General features: G+C 43.5%; 2 protein-coding genes across 6 annotated transcripts in view; one reads left to right on the top strand and one right to left on the bottom strand.

Annotated features, from left to right (window-relative positions):
- LOC142786393 (neprilysin-1-like) overlaps window positions 1-16,772 on the bottom strand; it is a 557,390-nt gene that overhangs the window by 396,101 nt on the left and 144,517 nt on the right. The window lies entirely within an intron of this gene.
- LOC119169386 (monocarboxylate transporter 12) overlaps window positions 1-16,772 on the top strand; it is a 65,785-nt gene that overhangs the window by 23,600 nt on the left and 25,413 nt on the right. For all 3 annotated transcript variants that reach the window (XM_037420485.2, XM_075884076.1, XM_037420489.2), the window contains 2 exons: window positions 14,213-14,329; window positions 15,420-15,530. In XM_037420485.2, coding sequence (XP_037276382.2) covers window positions 14,284-14,329; window positions 15,420-15,530 — 157 coding nt within the window. In that variant the 5' untranslated portion in view covers window positions 14,213-14,283. The remainder of the gene's footprint in view (window positions 1-14,212; window positions 14,330-15,419; window positions 15,531-16,772) is intronic.

The following is a 16,772-nucleotide window of genomic DNA, read 5'->3' as shown; positions in this document are numbered from 1 at the left end:
CACAGCATGCCTTCTTACGTGTCTTCTTTTGTCCATAAAACCACACCATTAGCTTATCATTTCACGGATGCTTCGAACATAGAACACTCAGAAGCGAGTTGGAAATAACGCAAACGCACAGGGTATGGGAAGTAGATTCACTTTTATTTCAAATTAAATTCAGCGTTGGGCATTTAAAGCAGGTATCAAAGGTTTGTAGTAAGGGGTTCTTGAAGGAAATGGAAAAGTTCCGATTACCTTGTAGGTGAGAATGCCAAGCTCGTCGTAGGGGATTGGGTAAGAGGATAAAGTGAATAGTAGAGAATAGTAGAAGGAGCAAGAAGGAGTAGACGGAACATTCGCCGCACAAGAGCGAAGAAAGAGGGGAGAAGAGATTGGAAAGACGGGGCAAAGCACGGCGAGAGCTACACGGCGTCAGGAGACCACGGACAGGTGGCCGATCGGTGAGGGCTACGCTCCGTTCAGCACGGAATTCCACAAGCGAGTCCGGTATCGAAGACAAATGTGAACATGCTATTGGAGACTCCTTTTCGCGTTCTAAGCTGTAATATTTATAATGCGTCTATTACCGCACATGAAGTTCAAAATACCTTTTATTTTTTATATATGGGTCTATCTGTTTGCCTCTGCGTTTGTCAATTTTTTATTTGTTTGACCTGCAATTAAGCCCATTCGACAGGGAAACTGAAGCCAGATAGTTACCAACGTGGAAGAAAGCAGCTGGAGATATTTTCAGTAGATTAGGAAAGCATTATATTGCTCAACAAAAAAAAAAAACTGTCGATTATCCGAAAGAATATAAACAATGTATGCTTTCTTTTTTCAAGGTTCTAAATGGACATACGTAAATTGCGCCAGCGAAAATTTTTACGCGACTCGTTCATGCAGGAAACGAGAGAAGCTCAAGATATCAGTTATGCGTGAAACAGTGAGAAAGATTGTGAAGTTTACCTCTTTATGGCGATGTAATTGAGCTTGTGCTTTCACTGTCGGCACATTTTTTTTGCATTTCTACTCAATTATTGAACAAAATAGTGTAAAATTAAAATACTTTTCAGTCTTATGGCACGATAGTAAAGTACATAGTCATAAAAACAGCCGAGGAAATTACCGCACCAATTCATAACACACTTACTTTGCTTGCAATACTTCTTCTGACGTATGGGTCATAGTTTAAGGATACCTGCGGAAATATCTGTCCTGTTTGTGTGTGGAATCAGGATCTCCCATGAAGTGATTTATGTGTTAATGAGTGCTGCGCCGCGGTCCTTGCTGAGGTTTAGTGTGGACCCCAGCCATAGGCAGAATCTCTTTTTTTTGGGGGGGGGGGGGTGGAGGGGGGCAGACTTCATTGACCTGAAGTTGGGATAAGCAGGCAAATGAGTTCGAGTGTCATTTTCTGCTTTCTACGGAATGGCAAAAAAAATTTCGGAGGTGGGGGTGGACATGGCCCCGGTGCGCCACCCCCTGGCTCTGGTCTGGACGTATAGAGGACTTTTGATCCTGATTCCTACGAAATGCTTTGTTGAAGCTCGCGAATAAGTGTATCCACTTACACAACAATACACTGAAGTTCCAGCATAATTGTGGCGTACTTATGAGATTTTTTCAAGAGCTACTATTCGCATATTTACCAAAGATCCTTCAATGGAGATGATGTTTGTATGCCCAAAAGTCACGAGTTCGAGGATGACATTCGCACTCAGGGAAACATCCTAAAATGCAGTTGACCTCTTAGACTTGTTAATCGCACTGAATGGTACTGTACTTAAAAAAAAAAACACTGCGCTGATGATTACTCCGTGTGCAGAAGTTCTAACGAATATTTTTATTCGCGCGTGAGTGTGCTGATTAAATTTTGGGATGTTCGAGCGGGTCGGCTGTTCACATCTTAGCTTTCCAACTACAAGTAAATTGTCTGCAGATCGCCTGTCAGCTTCCTAACCCAAATTACATTCACTTTTTAGACTATGTATATCATTCTAATTGGTGTCATGTCCACTGAGTTTAGGGACCGAAAAGTGTTCATTCTATCTTCTAATTATGATATGGACATTGAAAAGTTGTAAAACATGCTGTTGGAGCATTTTGTTTGAAGGCTGTGCTAGCAAAGCAATCTTTCTTTCTAAAAGTACTCAAATGCCTTTTTATGCGTTTTGCCACGTTGAGATTGGTTATTGTTTAGAGTCGTGGGGCGTTACTTATACAACATATATACTTACAACCATTTCAGAACCTACAGAACAAGACCATAAAAATATTGATCGAGTAATTGAAACCGCGCCAGGCATATATATAATGGCATTTATCAAATACAACATACCTGTATTGAGACACTGCGTATATTTAGGATATCGATTTCACTTGATACATTATGCGCACTAACATTCTCATTCCTCGCCATGTAGTTTATTTTCAACACGCGGTAATTCGCCTGCTCCAAACGTCTACCTTATATTACGAAAATGTCTTAATATATTCCGAGAGCTCCTAATTGAATTAAGTGGCACTAAAATACGTAATCTTTTACCTCGTGAGGTTAAAACCGGATGTAACTTGAAGCAATGTAGCAAATAATTTCGGGGGGCGAGGTACAATCTTTCCGAGTTATTAGTTTTAATTAAAAGGTGTGTGAAGATTAAAACATGTGCCTGCTTGCTGCAGGCACATCTTCTTCTTCACAAGTGTATTTCTCAATAGATTTGTTGACGATATATCATGTATTGCAAGAGTATAGCTTGCTGTTAAATTAAGCATCCTTCATGTATGTTTTCTTTGAATTCTCCCGCTTTACTAAAAACAAACCATTCTTGGCTTTCTGCCTATAAGTATATAGATAATCATGGAAAAAAAGAAGCACTTCAAGAACCACATACAAGAAAAAATGTCTCGCCCGCTCAAGGTGGAGGAAAGCCTAGTAAGGCAACTAGACAGGCTGAAGTTTTCCACATGTTCCGAGAACACTTTAACCACCCTTTCGGAAATGGTTCTGCAGGAAATGACAGAACACCCGACAGGCTCATGGCTTTGTAGAGACTCGAACGAAGTGCAGGTTACCAGCATTCCGTGCCTGTAGCATGCACATCCCATTGGTCAAAGGCTGGTTAACCTCCTTGCCTTTCTTTTCCCTCCATTTTCCTTCCTTCCTTGGTCAAAGGGGGGGGGGGGGGGTAGGGCACAATCAACTGAAAATTTGATTTTTATTTTCACAGCACGACATTATAGCACTACTGAGAAGTGCTTCCATTAAGTGGCACGTTTTTACGCTTAGTGAAAACCATTTAAAAATGGTACCAAACGCACTCGATAACCGCGTGAATTTGAACTTGAAATGGCGTATTCTCCTAGCATTCATATCGCAAGAAAAGAAACATGTGCTCTTTAACCACTGCAGCTATATAGCGCAAACTTTATGACGTGTTGCTGAATAATATTTGCCCTTTCTTTAGCAAGCATTGTACTTCCACCAGCATTGTATTTTCCAGGAAAGTTTTTCTGGAGGAAAAAAACCTTGAAATTGCAATCATGAAACATCTAAATTTTTGTCTAAGGAATGGTGACGCCTACAATTATCATTTGGTTGCAGAAGGGTATCATGGACACATGTAAAAAAAAGAAAAGGTTTCACCAGTGTACATGCAAATGCTTTTTGACAAATGTTCTTCCAAAAAATAGAAATAGTAAAATGAATTATGTTGAATATTTTTCAAATGGCATGATACTTTCTAACTCACAGAACTTCTATATAATCTCCATTCAAGCAACGTGCAAACATTTGTGGAGTTTGCTTTAAAAATAACAGAGAAATGAGCAGTAGGAGTACGCCCACCTGTATTTGCTTTCCATCGCATCTTTTAGATTTGGGGAGCATGGTACTGATGAAATCTTCCATTTGCTGCTAGCAACCAATTAGGTAGCATTTTCGACTCATTTGACAAGAAGGTTGAAGGCGAGGAGCAACGAAAGCCGCATTGTGAGTTAAAGCACGGGACCAAGGAGGCTGAGTGGGCTAGTTGTGCGATGCACAACTTTGTGCTTTCGTGCTGGAAGCGTTATGTGGAACAAAGGGGGCAATGATTTTCCATGCTGTCTTTGTGCCACAGGAGAAAGCGGCTGCGCGTCCTCGCTTGCTGACACCAAAGTGCAATCGAGTTTTCCAAGATATCGAACATTTATTATGACATGGTGCGTAAGTAAATGAAAGATAAAAAAAGAATACGCGAGACATGTGCTTGTCTTTCTTTTCGTTTTGTCCCGTATCTGTTTCGCCAGAGATAAACATCAACCAACCCGACGAACTCACCACCTTGCAAAGATTGCGTGGCGCGTGAAATGAAAGCAGCTTTTGTCACTGGGCAAAACTGGTGATTCATGCCATGTAACCCTATAGATTACTCGAGTTACCGCAGAAGTAACCTTCCCGGAAGCACCTGATTGCTATAGACTTTCTCTTCTCACAATACCTTGGCACGTGTTGGCCTAATTGCGCATATATACGTTGGCTGTTTAAAGAAAATTCAGAGATGATTGTTCGCGCTTTAGCCGTGTTCAATCTTGTTATTACCGTTCTAATCGTTGCGCAGCACCATTTCAAATGATCTGACAGTGTGCTGGTTACAAACATAAAATAGTTTCTCAGACTTCACGCTAATCTTGAAACAAAAGAACCACTAAGTTCTGTTGACATTACGCTATTGCATGTGAGTTGCGTAACTTACTTTGCTTTCTATTAGCAAGCATGTCGCAAAATCGTCAAATCTTCATCATTAATTTAGGCCTATTCTCTTTAGACCAGGTATCAAGAGTGCTTCAGCCTACTTCCCGTATTGATGGAACTATACATGGAAGCCTCAGTTGCCACTATTTTCGAAGAATAGTTTATAATACGCCTTGCTATTTTACATATTCGGCCTCTGGACATGCAACTTTGTTGCAACGCACAGTCACGCGTGTGATACTCTTGCCTTCGCAATGCTGGTTTGAAAGTGAAAGGTCATTGAAGCTAAAAGAGCTGGAAGGCGGCCCTTAATTCCCGTGCAACGTTCCGCCCGCAGCGCGGAGCATGATCACTGCCTTCCATCATCCTTGCGAGTGGCCGTCTCAACAGGCCAGGCGCGTTTCGTTCATTCATTCGCAGCTTTTCAGCCCTCCGTATCCTACTTGGCAAGACTCTTCGTGTTTGTGCTTTCGGCTTTCGGCACCACGCTATTCCGAAGAATCAACGGCAGCACCCGTTTCAGCCAAACCGGTTAAAGATATCCAGCAAGCGCCCTTGGGGCCGAGCGCCAGACGCACCGTCGAAGGTTCGCTGGGGTGGCGGCAATTCGGATGCGAGAATGAGAAACCACGCTGTGGTTGCGGAATATTGCGTTATTATTCTTGAAGAGCCTGTGCTTGCGTCTGGGCAGGATCGAGCGAGCCCTATCGATGCACGAGCGACGACGTGAGAACGCCGAGAATAAATTGACGCCGTGGAAAGTAGGCGACCATGACTGCTACGCTTTGCTCAGTCGACGAGTTCGAGCACGTGTCACCAGATCTTTGGCAATTGCGAGGACGAAACAAACATTAACGCCTATGAGAATTACGACGTAATGATTTGACCATCAGTGGCACTGTATTATCGGAGGTTCTGGCTTATATTGCCTACAGATAATGAAGAAATGACGCAAATGCAGATTTGAGACTTAAGTCTTCAAGGCTATCAGCTATTATCATAGTCATCAATATTTATTGACTCTTACAGCTATATTGGCGTATTAGATAAGAAACAAGCTCATACATGCAAACTAAATCTTGAACAGAAAACGCAATAAATATATATGCCAGCAATAAAATATTTGTAACAGAACAATAACATTCAAACACTGGAATAATGCAGTTCTAACCAATGCACTCAATGTAAAAGAAAAATAAATTGTGAAAGTGGGTCACTATGCGTTAAGCATCGATACTCAGACAGTTTAGCAGCATTATTAAACTTGATAAGCTTACATTTGAATAAATGGGGTGAGGTAGTTCATTTCCTTCGACAGTGTTTACTGGCAAGACAAAGTTATACCGTGATCACCCATAGCAGTGAATCCGTTATAGCAGGGGCATAGGTGTGTACATGTGGCGGGACGGGGCAGGTGACACACCTTTAAGACATCCAGAAGGGTGGGGGTGCGAAGTCTGCCCCATACATTGGCACAACTATTAGGAAGGTGGTGCGATGCAACAACCCTTCGCCCCCCCCCCCCTGCCCTCTGTAGGGGAACTTCCTGCCTGTGCTTATGAGAAGAGGGGTGCTTGAGAGACGACGTGACGTAAAATTTCGTGACAGAAGTGCGTCGCGTAAGTATTAGAAATTAAAATAAGCTTTCGAAAGATGTATAGGAAAGAAAATTTCCGGCATTGTGCTTATTACTTAAATAGCAGAGATTGTTTCATATTTTTATATCTCAACCTATTTGAGCATTTATTTGTAAAGATAAGGTTGTGTGGTTTGGCAGGGCTTCACGTCGCTCAAGAACGTAAGCTTGATCCAGATTTCCGTATTTCCGACGCGAACTCTAGTTTACCATTGATAAATATCGGACTTGCCAATGGTGGTAAAGACCGTCTTTTGAATCCCGTGATTGCCATATTCAGATTAGTTGCCTTAGTCCGATTCTGCATATGTTCGGCTTGTATAAGCTTGCAGTGATGGCATCGTCGAGGTAGTTCCAATGAAGCAGCTGAATAAAAGTGTGCTGGAAAAGGAAACATTTATCCTTTGTCAATAAAAGTGACCGCATAAAAAGCTGTCCATGTGTCTAAGCAGCGCTTTGCTCCACGACGTTAAATGCAAAGAAATGTTTCCACATAGAAGTCCACGGCTGAAACACTGGCGCCATACGGGCGTGTCTCGTTCGGCGAAAACGCAATGGTGCTGTTGATATTAGGCGCTTTCTTGGTATTGGTGCGCAGAGAAAAAAAATACGAAGCTTGCTGCCGAGTTGGAATGTTTATTTGCAGTTACGTCTCCTGATTATGGTTTCCTTCCTTGGACATCGATCTCAGCGACAGCTACTTTCAATGTACTGTATTCCACAACCATTCGCACGTGAGATAACAGACTCAATGTGGAGCACTGTCGGTTTTCTGCATACCCGCCTATGCCGTTTAAATTCGTCACTTCAACTCCGAATTATATCCGAACTATCTCGATCCGAAACAACCGTCCTCTGCCGCTTGCGGCTTGCAGTGTCATTCACGAACAACTTTGCTTACCGGATCGGGATGACTGACAGTGCTACGTGTGATCACTGTGGCAGTGATGAAACCATTGCCTACGTCTTTTGTGACTGTCCTTAACATAGCGGCCAAAGGCAACAGCTTTCGGCAACGTTAGCGCGTTTCGACTACCATGCGCTTTCTGAACAGTAAATTTTGAAGTGGCGGAACGTTCGACCTTCAAGCCAGTAAGCGACGAAAGCGGTGCTGAAGTTTCTGCAGTCAACCAGACTCGCTAAACGACTGTGACAATCCCGCGTTTGAGGGTGCGCGCGCTTTCTACTTTATTTTCTTGAACCACCCTTTTGTTCCTTTTACCTGCATTACCTTTTCATGCCAATTTACCTTTCCCCAGTGTGGGGTAGAAAACCGGAAATTTTGTTCTGATAGCCTCTCTGCCTTTCGCTGAACCTGATTCCCTCACTGTGTCTGAATAATGTTTTATTGCGATACTGTATACTTCAAAACTCCGTCAGTGTAGCCGTTTTGTTCAGTAAAGAGTCAAAATTGATACCTTCACTCCGCTTATCGTAACTCTCACACGCGACTGTCGCCAGCTCCTGAGTCCTGGAGACGAACAGAGGGGAAGCAGGGATCAAACTAGCCGACCAACTTTGTCGTACAGACGGCGCATGTGATAGCACCACCCGTGAGTGAGGCCCGCCGTTGAATGTACCTTAAGCAAAGGTAAATCGCCCCTCCCACCTATTTCTTCGTCAGGTGAAGGAGTATGAAGTGACGCTGGGCGAGGAAGGCATGGCGTGACTCCAGCAGCAACAGCAAATTGGGCTATAACAGCACACCCGCGAGCGCTGACGATACCTCAGCAGGCATCACCGAACGGCTCGTATACCCTTCTACGTCCCATGCTCTCGAAGATTCACGTTGAGACGACAGACTGCACGCAAACCGTTTCTCTGACTAGAGCGGCCACAAGCCATTACACCAGCGTTTCATTAGGCTGACGCGAGATCAGATCCAGAAGAGTTAGCTGCTAGCCTTACGACGCGTAGCACTTGAGGTATTTGTTAACGAATTAATTGCTTCGCCCACGCGGTGAAGCTGCGGTTTTATTCTTTGCAAAGAGGCAAAAAGGTAGCTCGTTTGAAAGTGCCAGGAAATTGGCATTTATTATGTGCATGCACACAAAGCAGCGAAATATACATATGTGAATCACAGAAAGGTGGGCGAGTTGGTTCGGAATCATGTCACGTGAACATATGTGAATGTAGTTTCGTAAAAGAAAATAAGTAAAAAATTTTGCATTATCTACACGTTTCTATAAAACCAACTTTGTCTAACCGCTGTAGTGACAAAGGAAAACTGTGTTCTTTGTCGCCGGTGATATTTCTTACGCGAAACTTGAAAATACTTTATTGGCGATATAGACATGCAAATTGAGATTACACGGGTTGTAAATTTATGAGGCACAACAGAACGAGTCACGGTACTGAATCGTACCTTTAAGAATTCGTGAGGCAGTGGCATGGCATAAAGAAAAAAAAATAGTTTAGCTAATACTTCAGCTGCTTTAAGAAATGTATAGCTTTGAGCTGGCCATAAAACAGATGTGCATAAAAAGCTCACGTTAAAACAGCTTGCACAAAAGAACAACACAGGCGAGAAAAAGTACGTGAGATGAGCGCTAACTTGAAACAAAATTTAGTTTTCAGAGTCCACACCAATTTGTCAATACCAGAAACGCCCCAATCCTGAAACAAAAAAAAAACAACTAATACAACAATGAATGTCATGACTCCAAAACATCTTCATCAGCTCTTATACAAAAAAGGATAGACGCAAAGAGACAATGCAGCCAGACAAGCTAAAGTTAAGACAGTTGAAATAAGGCACGCGTGCTCAGAGTCGAGACTTTTTTCTCACGTGGCAAACGTACATGGCAGGTTAGCCAAAAGGAAGGCTAACTCGAGAGGGCGTAGGCTCACAGATGGCCTGCTACCACCTAAAAAAATCATTCTTACACATGAAAAACAAATTACGCCATCCTGACTAAAGAGAACCGTGAGCAGCATGCGAAGCAGCGCGTCGGTCGACTTAAAGTTCCGTCCATCATGGGCACCTTGCCAGATGTTAAAGTGTCCTTGCAAGTGGAACACACAATGAATTCGCTGTATAGTTTCTGTTGTTGTTACTCGCCCCGAACTATTGTTGCAGCAAGCCACGTGGGTCCATCGCCACGCCTTGCTTGAGCACGTCGGTTCATCACGCGCCTGCAGAATGCCGTTCCCAATGCCGTCCCGTAAATGCTGACAGATTAATGGGGGGGGGGGGGGAGACACAACCTTTCACCCAGTCACTCACGCTAGCCCAAATTCACCAGTGCTTGAGCCCCTCCTGAAACCTGTTGCACCTGCGCAGTAGGAATGGTCACGCCACACACTGGATTGAACTCCACCATAAGCTGCTTCGCATCCTAAGAAACCTTCCACGATTTATCTTGACATTTTCTTAGGTTTTCTGTACAACACAGCTGTGTCGGTCAAAAGCGGTGGACGACCGCATTGAAAACAGTGCATCGCGAGATGCGAGTATGGTAAACCTTTAAGAGAGCTGAAATGTTATCTGAGCCTTATGTTCGTACATCTGCTCGTCTCATGTACTCACATCTGCATGAAAAAAAAAGAATGCAATAGTCAACCATGCAGGTGCAAGAAACGAATTGCATACCGTGTCTAATGATACACCTAGCCTTTCCGTGGTACTATTTACTGCATGTGTGCTTCTGAAGTGTTGGACAAATGGTGCCCACCAGCTTTTCGAGCGGCCCCGCCACGATGGTCTAGTAGCTAAGGTACTCGGCTGCCGACCCGCAGTTCGTGGGATCAAATCCCGGCTGCGGCGGCTGCATTTGGGATGGAGGCGAAAATACTGTAGGTCCGTGGGCTCAGATTTAGGTACACGTTAAAAAACCCCAAGTAATCTAAATTTTCAGAGCCCTCCATACGGCGTCTCTAATAATCATATGGTGGTTTTGGTACATTAAACTCCCCATATCAATTAATCAATCAGCTTCTCGAGCAGTAAAAATACTGTCAGCATCATGGCGCGACGCCATCTATTCGATGCGATAAGACTGGCTATGGATCAATGGTATAACCGCGAAATTCTTCTTCCATACCTTCCGCACCTTTGAGGCACACTGTGCTGATGCGCTTACTGCCATAAAACGCTTGAATACAGCAGCAGCGATGACAACTTCAGTGTTTCTGAGTCTAAGCGTGCAGGCTGCATATCGACTGTCTTTAGTTTAGAGCATGTGGAAGATCGGTTCCTTTTCGCGTGTATCATTTCTATTATCACAGTTGATCAAGGTGTTGTAATGTCAAGACATTCAGTGTTGTATCAGTTCTTTTTTGGGGGACAATGCTGGAAGAAGAGAGAACTTTTATTAAAACCGAGGATGTTACTCGATCTTGACATATTTATTAAATAGGCGTGAATTTGGAGAGTAAAATTTTGTTCGAAGTTATCGTTCGTCCCGTGTACTTGCTTCTGGCTTGCGCGGTTGTCCTTCTGAGCTACCTGCTTTAAACACGATTTCTTACAAACTCACTCAGCTATTCTTCCTCATTAATGACTTTACGCACTGCATGCTTCCTGAAAAGAGTCATGTAGTCGAGGGCATCATATACTTTGGAGCTGAGTGAAAATTGTAAATAGGCTTACTGTGAATGCCTGGAATATGCATTCGTCATGCAGTGCCCATGCAAGAGCGTTGATTGTCTAGCGTCCTTGATATTTCAAGCACCCTCACAGCAAACGAGCAGCAGGCGTCTCAAAGTGTTTACCCTGATTTTTCTTTACTTTCCCAGTGATATAAGGGGGCGAAAATTCTATACCTCCCATGTATTCACTCTCGACAGCGGCAGCGCCGCTTTTACCACTGGTGGTTGCCGGGCATCCTAATAGAATTAAACCACGAACTGAAAATGTTTTTTTTATGACAATACTGGTGAGCTCCCCACATAAAGGAAAATGACTAAACATCGAGAGGAGGACTGTTGCCGCGGAAGCCCTCCTTTCCCACTTCGCATGCATGGTAGCAGAAAGCGCGCGTGTCTTTGTTCGGGTCCGCTGGCCACTTGGGCAATGCAGCGATATAATTTTGTTGATCTGATTTTTTAAATTTATTTCGTGCTTTTTGAAGAGGCAGAAGTGAAGCTGACTGATTTTTCAATATGCCAGAACTCAATCAGCACAAATAAAATGAACTTTTAACACACGTTTTGAATAAAAAGATAGACACACTTGGTGTGTCTCAATGTGTCAACCTATTAAAGCAGTTTTATTTACAACTGACACACGCACATTATGACCAAACATTGAACACAGATTAACCGATGAAGGTGGAAATAACAATCACAAGGAAGAGACGTCCTCTTTGACTAAATCAGGTTTGTTATGTTGGTGCGCATAGTTTTCTTACAGAACTTGAGTACCAAACGATATTCACGATCAGAGACACGAAGAAGCTTGAAGCGATCATAAGTTTTTCGAGCAAGAACGTCTCTGCAAGCGTTGTTTCGACAAGTTAATTTGTCTTCATCAGGACAACAGCATCACTTTGACGAAGAAAAGTTCACTTGTCAAAACTTTTCAGAAGCATTTTTAGAAGCATTCAGTCCATCACGCATGTTTGAGTGACACTATTAGAATTAAAGACTAACACATTCCTAAACAGCGGCTATAAAAATTTCATGAGCAGGAAGCAGGCTATATATTATAATAATTGAACTATGCCCCGAAACTAAAAAAAACTCAAACTGCGCAGTCGAGGCAACTCAAATTCAAGCCGTTCAATAAACGCAAAACCAAGCACTTGTCGGGAAAATTCCCGATAAGTGCTTGGCTGCCGTCTTCACAAATTAGTCAAGCGACACTGCACTTCTGTGAGTCGAGTCAGGCTTGCAGAGAACTGGGTTTAATGCTATGTACTCATGAAAATTAATGCCTGCTCAAATAATAGGTCCAAATTTTTGTGCTCACTTGTTGTCTTTAGGAGACGCTGTAAAGCCTTTGCAGAACTAGAAACCCGCGGGTTATAGCACACCGCTTAGCCGTGGAAAACATGTTTTGCCTGTTTAACCCATCTTCGACGAATGCACGGTGGACTTGTTCGGTGTAGCTTACCGCGGCTTTCTTTCCCTTCCCGCCACAACTTGCTGTCTCTATCTTTCCCGTAGTACACACGCCAACCGAGCGACATAACTGAGCTTGTTGCAACTTTAAAATCGCTGAGCGGGGGGCGAGAAGGAGTGGAGGCAAGCGCCACGAATGCAAGTCAATCAGTTTCCACGCTTTGCCTGAGAAGAATAGACGTAAACGAAAGTGAAGCTCTTTACAGGGGTATCAATTTCTTATTTGTAAAAACTTGTGAAAGCCAATGAATGCGAACATTCCCATCGACCTCACTCCATACAACCGAATCTCAGGATGCCCGGTAACTGGTACGTGCTAGTGCGTGTTCTTTGCAACCGAAACTATCGCCGAGTATCTGGGGGCTCGTGATAGGTCTAAAATGCAACTTCCTCTGACACCGATATTTTACAATGAGTGTAAGAGTAAAATTAAAGCAAGGATATCTTATGTCAATACATTTATTATCAACCTCAGTTTGATAACTTTTAGGGTGTACGAACATCAAACTTTTCAACTTTGAATAATAAGGAAGTTTTAATTAAATGCAATAGCTCTGGAAAGTTTCGAATACAAATAGTAAAACCACTGACTGTTGCGATTTTTTAGCCATTAAAGCTCGAAAAAGAACCTTTGTGGCGAAGAAAACGATAGACTGGAAAAGTATGCACTGTACAACGCTGTGCATTTACAACAACACGTGTATACAGTCAAATAATGCGCTCAAGAAGGGGGACATGTGCTTTATTGTGCCCGAGAAGCAGTGAAACCATTACGCATGTCACCATTTCTTTAGACGACGAAAACAGCCGCCCTGTATATACAGGCTATGCTGACTGTGTAAATCTAGTTGTCAAGTCTAATCCTTCAAGAATACTTCCACTACTGCGAAGAGAAATGACAACTGTTGGGCACGCAGAATAATTCCTGCCCCGGTTCCCTTAAGATGATACATTTATTTCAAGTTTTGCAATGGCTCCCCATTTTGTTTCCATTTTGTTGTTCGGTGTAGTTGTGGTGCTCCATCGCAACAATGCTCCCGGTAACAAGGGCAGTGCCCTGCTCTGGTGCTCTGGCCACTGCACCTTGAATACTGACTAAATAATTTCAAAAGCGCACCCGTGAGTGTTCATGGAAAGGAGATGAAGTGGGGGGTCAAGTGGCGATTGTAAGTAATTCATGTTTTTGCTTAAAATAAGACGAAATTTACCACAGCTGTCGTTCTTTCAGCTGCTTTAAATGCTTCTTATAATGCGTTGTGCTGCTTGAATGTTACAAATAGTAGGCATGCCTCGCGAATGGGATGTACAAACACTCATTTCGTTCCGATATTACGGCACAAAATATTGGTACACTTTCTTGCCACAATTTCACGTTCTTAAAAAAAGGTAGAAGTTTTCTAATAAATATTTCTAGTTTTCACGTCAGATCTGTTTTGTGAGTACCACATTGTGCACGAATAGTTATGCAACAGAGAAGTGGACGTCCGATGTTTAGTAGCGCAAAGCTGCAAGGAAATCAGCACGGATGTTTCAGGACGTAAAGCTTCCGGGTAGACTAAAAGTTTAACCTGGTCCAGGAAATGTTTCTTGCACCAACACGCTTTCGGGATGATCACTACACAAGTATTGTTATGTTATGTTAACGTTTACCTTCTTTATTACTAAAATTATGTCATATGCATGGATGGCATGTGTCTGCGGTTATATGCGCTGGTGACCTGCCATTGTGTGCATGTGATGCATAAAAATTGAGAGTGACGTTCAAGGTTGTCTCACATGCATCCGCTTTTTTGCAGCTGTCGCACCATGCAGACTGGTGGCGAAAAATTCGCAACACCATGGCATCAAAATCCTGAGTGATCAGTGGATGAACCACACAACGGAGAATTTGCGACAAAAAGATATTCTACAATGTAAGTGCTACTGAAGCAAGTAAATTACTTCGTTGTATATGTAGAACATACTAGCGTACACAAGCTTTCCTTGTCTTTGGTATAATATAAATAGTCATCTTGTGGCGCCTACACATGACTAAGCAACTGCGAGACGACGGCGCCCATGTTACTCTATATGATATGCGGACGTTTCTTCGGCCCAACTGTGGATGCAGTTAACGTTCATGTTGGTTCCAAAATTTTATTACCACCTGGGAATGGGATCGCATTGATGCTTTATGAAAAGTCATGACCCGCCACAGTAGTTTAGTGGTTGTGATGCTCGACTGCGCATCCGGGATCAAATGCCAACCGCGGTGACCGTATTTCCGATAGAAGCGAAAATGGTGGAGGCACTTAGATTTAAGTGCACGGTAAAGCATCTCTGGTGGTCTAAATTTCCAGAGCCCTCCACTATGGTATCTCCAGTAATGAAATCGTGGTTTTGGGATGCCAAATCCCAGAAAATATTATTTCTGTTCTTTAGATGCGAAGCATCTCTTTGACTCACGTGTGTAACGCCGTACGTACGTGCTTCCGTACGAACGCGCGGCAACGCGTTGCCCTCACCACAGATGTTTGAGCGGTGCCAATTAGGTCACAGTGCCGCTGCGCGTTGACATGACTCTCTGCTCGCACGCTTCCCTCACAGGTGCGTGTTGGCGTCACTCTCACCCGCAGCGTGCTTACTGCAGTGTCCGCTCGCAACACACATCTCTTTCGCATAACCCTGTCCACCGCCCGCAACGCTCTACCACGCGTCGAGTGGAAATACTCTTTCAGCTCGTTTCTCCGAAATCAAACTTACAGGAAACCCAGTTTGGTTTTTTGTGTTAATAAGGGTTCCAGCACAAGGAATTGCAACTAACTTACTGTTTCCCTCTGGACTAGTTTACAAAGACATGAAGTGTGAGGCATCGCGTCATTCTTTTTCATTTTTGCACAGAAAGCGCTATTAAATTCACCATTATGATGAAGAAAAGAATGCTAGAAGCTTTTATTCGTAATTTCAGCCGTGTAATTCTGCAGCTCAACTGAATAACCAGCTTGCATGTTCCATTCCATGCAGTTGCCAGTCGAGATATCGCCATGGCCGGGGGCTCACGGGTTCGACGCTGGAACGGCTGTGCGCACGTGCCTCAACATGGTCCGGACAGTGTGCACAGCTGGCTCGTCGCCGGTGAGTGAAATGAGGGGCTGCATCTAGTGAGCTTTCCGTAGATTTAGGTGACTGGGAGAGTGTTGGACCTCTCCTTCACCTTTAAGCGAGGCGATCGTGTGCAATGCTGCAGCACCGCAGTTGGACAATGGCCATGCATAAAGGACATTTTTGGCCTTAGTCCAACGATGTGTCTGGGGTAATAGGGCTGCGGCTATACACAAGGAAATGAACTATGTCTTGCGGGTACGTGAAGTAGAAACAGCGTGGAATGTAACAGCGCACTAATGTTAAGCACGGGTGATGCGCTGGTTGTAGGCGCCAATTAGCCGCGTGGTATGAGCGTGGGAGAATGCAGGAAAACATTCTGATTGTCAGCATGCCATAGAGAGGCTTGAAATTGCTCTCTGAGGTCGAAAAACAAGGTTGGACTGGCCTAGGGCTTTCAACGGATGCCTTCGCATACATTCCTAAGTGAAAGAGTGCAAGAAAAATAAAGAAAGAAATACCATACGATAAAGGCAAGCGTTACGACACGATTGGTCGACCAATTCATTCCAACTAACCCAGCGCCCCAATTTACGCGCGTAAGTTATTCAACGTTCGACCCGCGATTACCAAGGAGGAGGAGGAGGAGGAGGAGGAGGAGGAGGAGAGGGGACAGGAAGGTTAGCCAGTTCATTACCAACATGGATTCCCATAGAAAATACCCACTCAAAGGCAAAAAAGAGTTACTGAAAGGTGAAGACCTTCGACGTTCCATTGACCTAATTATTTGATAGTGCTTTCTGTTGGTGCATATCTGCTCCAATATTAATACTATAGAAGGAAAAACAATGAAAACATCAGTAATAAGCTTTACAAATTTTCAGTGCCAGCAAACCTAAGTGACCTTATCAGTCACAAAAACATTTGAATGTGCGAGTTCTTATTGTAACTACAGCAACTACAGATGCGACCTCTTTTACAGCGAAAGCTGTTATGAGATCACAACTCGAGTCACGCGCAGTTGTCCTCCGCTGCCGCCACCGGTGTCCGTAACCACATTGCGTGAAATCAGAAAAAAGAAGCCTAGCACCATTTACACAGTAGGGCTCGAATCCGCGTCCACTCGGTTGCCAGCTCAGCATCCTACCAGTGAGCCACACCGGTGTTTTTTTTTCTCTTTAATGCATGGAAATAATTCATTCAAATGTTGTGATATATAGCTATACAATCAATCGTTTCAAATATATGCTCACGTGCACACATACACAAGACACA

The sequence above is a fragment of the Rhipicephalus microplus genome, unplaced genomic scaffold (genome assembly GCF_043290135.1).
Source record: "Rhipicephalus microplus isolate Deutch F79 unplaced genomic scaffold, USDA_Rmic scaffold_23, whole genome shotgun sequence".
Classification (NCBI taxonomy): domain Eukaryota; kingdom Metazoa; phylum Arthropoda; class Arachnida; order Ixodida; family Ixodidae; genus Rhipicephalus; species Rhipicephalus microplus.
Note: the sequence above shows the minus strand (reverse complement) of the source record. Positions and strands in the feature narration are given on the sequence as shown.